This window comes from Pseudopipra pipra, chromosome 10 (genome assembly GCF_036250125.1).
Source record: "Pseudopipra pipra isolate bDixPip1 chromosome 10, bDixPip1.hap1, whole genome shotgun sequence".
In the NCBI taxonomy this organism is placed as follows: Eukaryota; Metazoa; Chordata; class Aves; order Passeriformes; family Pipridae; genus Pseudopipra; species Pseudopipra pipra.
Window position 1 is genome coordinate 20,391,029 of NC_087558.1, and position 4,801 is coordinate 20,395,829.

Sequence of the window (4,801 nt, forward strand, 5' to 3'; positions counted from 1 at the left end):
CCGAAATCCCCCTTGGTCGGGCTGTCAAAAAAAACCAAATAAGCCCCTCGGATGTCAAATGTCCTTTGCGAGCGTGCGAGCCCTGGTAAGGAGCTACGCGCCCGGCTTAGGAGTGAGAAGAGAAGAATGTGCCATTTGGCGGAGGTGATGACACAGGCGGCAGCGCTGTTACACCTGCACCGGCCCTCGCCGCGGAAATGCCTGCGAGGGGGAGCGCCGGGAGCAGCATGGGTGGCCGGCAGAAGGGAGCCCGGCAGCCCCGTCCTGGCGGCGGGGCACAGCTGGCTCCGGCTGCTCCGCCGCCCTGCGCGGGGCGAGCCACTGGGGGCCGCCCGGGGAGGAGAAACCTGGAGAGGGTCTCTCCTGCGGGCCTCATCCCTCCGCCGTTTCGTTTGTGTGCCTTGGGGAGGTGCCTGAGGGCGGCGTGCGCTGCTCCGCGGCTGGGTGCGGAAACAGACGGGCCTCCTGTCTGTGACCAAAATCATAGAGCCCGGGTTATGGGCCACGCATTCCTCCGTCGACGGGAGATGAGGGATTCGTTATATGGCCATGGAAGAAGATGTAGAAACGTATTTTAACTGAGGAGTATAATATATATATATATATATGTAAATATAAGAGTTCCCTGAAGGATTCGTTTATTTCTCGGTTAAAATACGTTTCTACATCGTCGTCTGCCTTCACCCCCAATTAGCCTCTCCCGGGGCGGGGAGCGGGGACCCGTGGCCAGGCACACGAACTAGAGATCCACGCATCAGCCATCGAAGCCCCAGACGCGCCTCGACGAAAGAGGCCCGGCTGCACCGGGCACGCACGTTCGAGTGCTGCCAGCCCTCTGGGCTCGTGCTTGGTTACCAAAATTGGTGTAGCATGTAAAATCTGCGGGGCGGAGAACAATGTGTTCACGTTCAAGAAAGGCAGGAGCGAGTCTGAGGGCCGTGAGCTGCCGGCCGGCGGAGCTGCGGGCGCCGAGCTGAGCGTGCAGCTGCTCCCAGGGCCGCTTCTGGGCAGCCCGAGCTGCGCTTGAGTACGGGAGAAGAGGTCGGGTCCGTGCGGAGCCGTGTCCGCAGCACCGAGCTCACGGCAGTGCCGCACCCCGAGGGCCGAAGGGGACCAGGCCGGGAGCGCAGGTGGTCCCGGCCCTGCGGAGCTCGGCCGGACTCTAGCGGCTGCCGGCGGCCGCCTTGTCTGATGGAAGGGCTCGGGGGTCAAACGGGGCCAGTCTGCTCCATTCCCGGTGATAGGGCTGAAGGCTCCGTTAAAAATCAGTGCAGAGTCCTCTGCCCGCCGCTTTGCCCGTGTCTGAGCAGCTCCGTGTTACTGATTTGTTATAATGTTGTTATAATCTTGTGCTCTGAGACGGCCTGTCTGCTGTTCGGGGAGGCTCTACCTGAAGGCAGGAAAGGGGAAGGAGTGGGGGAATGTCAGTGCTCCAGGAACCGTGTGAAATACGATTAAACCCTCCAGGGAAACGGTCAGGAAAGCTGCCCGGTGTGTCATCCCCCGCCCCGCCACCCTGCCCTGGCCCTCGAGTCGCCTGTCAGCGCGTACTTTGCGGGGAGAGAGAAGGGGCGACCTGACACCTTTTGCTCTCTTGCCTCCTGCAAATAAGAGCTGCAAGAACCGACTTGCAGGGAGCGGCAACAACCTCCTTGTGCTCTCCGGGAGCGATCGGTTGGCGGGGCCCGCGGCCAAGACATATAAACGCGGCCGCGTGTGCGGCTGGACGTGTGACAGCCGCCGTGGCGGGGGCGAGCGCCGCGGGCACACCCCCTCGCACCCACCGGGCGGGCAGGGAGCGCAGCGCCGCGGGCCCCACCGGGCTCCGAGGTGGGCGGCGGAGGCTCCCTGAGCACCCCCCGGACACCGCCCCCCGTCTCCCCGCCCCCGGCGGCGCGGCGGGGCCGGGGCGGTTCCGCGCCGTTCCGCGGGGCCACGTCGGGCCGCGTGTGCGCGGGGCTGAGCGCGGCGCCGTGACAGCGGGGTGAACTCGGCCGTGCCCAGCGGCTCGGCCGCGATAGGGGAGCGGGCTCTTGACGAAAGCGGAACTCGGCCGGGCCCATACAAATCAGAAAAGAGCCCGGCCACCGCGGCAGAGGGGAGCGGAGCCCGCGGGGGCAGGGACGCCGCGGCCGCCGCGCTGCACGGACCAGCGGCGCCGCGAGAGGCGCCTCCCCATCTCCGTCCCGGTCCCGGCTCCGGCCTCGATCTCGGCGAGCGCGGGGCGGGACGGCCGCCGGCGCCGGGCTCCGCGCACCGGGCAGCGCTCGGCACCGCGCGGCGCTGCGCTGGCCGCCCCGGGCGGCGGACGCGGGGCACCATGATGAGCAATTACCCGGACGGCGAGGAAGACACAGTGGCGCTACTGGCTCATGACACCAGCGGCAGCAAGGAGCCGGAGCGAGTCAAGGAGGAGCTGAGCACGGACAAGGGCCCCGAGAAGCCGGACCCCTCGCAGAAGCCCCCCTACTCCTACGTGGCCCTAATCGCCATGGCCATCCGGGAGAGCGCTGAGAAGAGGCTCACGCTGTCTGGAATCTACCAGTACATCATCAGCAAGTTCCCTTTCTACGAGAAGAACAAGAAGGGCTGGCAGAACAGCATCCGCCACAACCTCAGCCTCAACGAGTGCTTCATCAAGGTGCCCCGGGAGGGCGGCGGCGAGCGCAAGGGCAACTACTGGACCCTGGACCCCGCCTGCGAGGACATGTTCGAGAAAGGCAACTACCGCAGGAGACGAAGGATGAAACGGCCTTTCCGGCCGCCTCCGACCCACTTCCAGCCTGGCAAGACCCTCTTCAGCCCAGACAGCTATGGCTACCTGTCCCCGCCCAAGTACTTGCAGTCTACCTTCATGAACAACTCGTGGCCGCTGGCGCAGCCCCCCGCGCCCATGCCCTACACCTCCTGCCAGATGTCTGGCGGGAACGTCAGCCCCGTCAATGTGAAAGGACTCTCGGGCCCGGCGTCCTACAGCCCCTACTCGCGGGTGCAGAGCATGGCGCTGCCCAGCATGGTGAACTCCTACAACGGCATGGGCCACCACCACCACCACCCGCACGCCCACCACCCGCAGCAGCTCAGCCCGGCCAGCCCCGCGCCGCCGGCGGCCCCGGCGGCGAACGGAGCCGGCCTCCAGTTTGCCTGCGCCCGTCAGCCCACCGAGCTGTCCATGATGCACTGTTCCTACTGGGAGCACGACAGCAAACACAGCGCCCTACACTCCCGCATAGACATCTAGGGAGGCTCCGGCCGGCCGCCGTCACAGAAATGCACCGGCCCCTCTGCCCCTCTCCCATCCCGCGGCGTTCCCCTGTGCTCTCGTGTCTCTTCTCGTCCCTTAGCTGCAGACTTTCCTCTCTCTCTGCCCAAACTGTCGCAGTGGGTAAATAGCAGCCTCGCCCCGGGTGTAGTGTCAGTGCAGGAGCCGTCCGGCCAGGAGAAGAAGGCAGTGTAAATGTGGGAGCTTCCCCGCGGGGCTGCGCCGAACGTCGGCGGCCGGGCCGCCTGTCTCCGAGCGAGTGGGGATTCACCGAGTGTTTCCCTGCTTGTGCGTGTGTGTGTGTGTGTGTTTGTTTGTGGGTTGTTAGTTTTGGTTTGGTTTTGGTTTGTTTGGGGTTGGTTTTTTTTTTGGGGGGAGGGGGGGCAGGGGAGCATGTAATTAAAAAATAAGCTGTTTAGCCCTCAAAATTATGCTCCTTTGCAATTCGGCCGTAATCTTTTCGGGCCCGGCCTTGGGGAGAGTAAAGTGGAGCTTGTAAATAGCGGAGGCATTTTCACGCGTGCGGTGCAGGGCTGGCGGGGCCTATACACAACTGTGTGCCCGCGGTGCTCGTCCTCCTCCTTCTCTTCGCGTTTTCTGTCTTCTTCCTCGCTCTGCAAAGCACTGCGCTTCTTCCGAGCTGTGCCTTTTCGTTAAAATAGTACTTAACGTGGGGACTGCTGTAACAGCAGATGTGCGATATTGCTGGTTAACACAAACCAAAAAACAAAACCTGCCAGGGTCACTCCTGAAACGTTTCAGCAGTGGGAAATATATTTTTTAAAGGAGACAATGTCCTCTGAGGTCTTAAAAGTAATTTTATACAAGTCTAAAAAAATATTTTGATGCTATTAAAAAAAAAAAGAGACGGTTTCCTGTAAATTAGAATATTTTTCAGTGTGCATATTATTATTAATAATGAAAGTTTAAACTATCTTCGTTTTTTCCCCCAAACCTGGCCCCAAATGGATTTTCCAGTAGGTTCTGCTTTTGAGTGCTTGACCTTTTTCTTAAAAAATTTTGATCCTTCAATTTTACATAGGGTAATGTGAAAAAAATAGCGTTTATAAAACAGGGGCCAGTTCATAGCGATCCTGTAAATGTTTGTGTAAGCTGATAGATACTGTGGCATAGTACCATTTTGGGACCAACTTTTCTAGAGTGAACTAGCACTTTTATTGTACTTTCTAGCATTGTAAAGTCTCCAATAAAATGCCTTTCCTTCTTTCCATATCGTTGTATTTCACTCCGCTCCTCCGTGCTCGGGATCGGTTAGCGGCGGCAGAGAACGGGGCGGGCGCCGTGTGCCGGGGCCGCTCGGCGCTGCCCGGCCCGCTCCTGGCGGCGGGCACCGCTCCCGGGGCCGCTCCCGGGGCCGCTCCGCCGCGGGAACAGGCGGCTATGCCCGGACTCTCCATCGGCTCCGTGATGCACCGGCGAGCTGCGCTCCCGCCGAGAGCTCCGGCGGGGCCGCGCCGGCCGCTGCGGGACCGTTTCGGTGGCTCCACAGGGGTGAGCGCGGCCGGGCACGGGAACGCC

At 61.7% G+C, this 4,801-nt stretch overlaps 1 protein-coding gene across 1 annotated transcript; it reads left to right on the top strand.

The window, feature by feature from the left end:
• Positions 1 to 1,939: 1,939 nt before the first annotated feature.
• On the top strand, positions 1,940 to 4,493 carry FOXL2 (forkhead box L2). The gene has a single exon (XM_064666581.1). The coding sequence runs from the start codon at positions 2,321 to 2,323 to the stop codon at positions 3,239 to 3,241; it is 921 nt and encodes a 306-aa protein (XP_064522651.1). The 5' UTR covers positions 1,940 to 2,320; the 3' UTR covers positions 3,242 to 4,493.
• Positions 4,494 to 4,801: the final 308 nt, after the last annotated feature.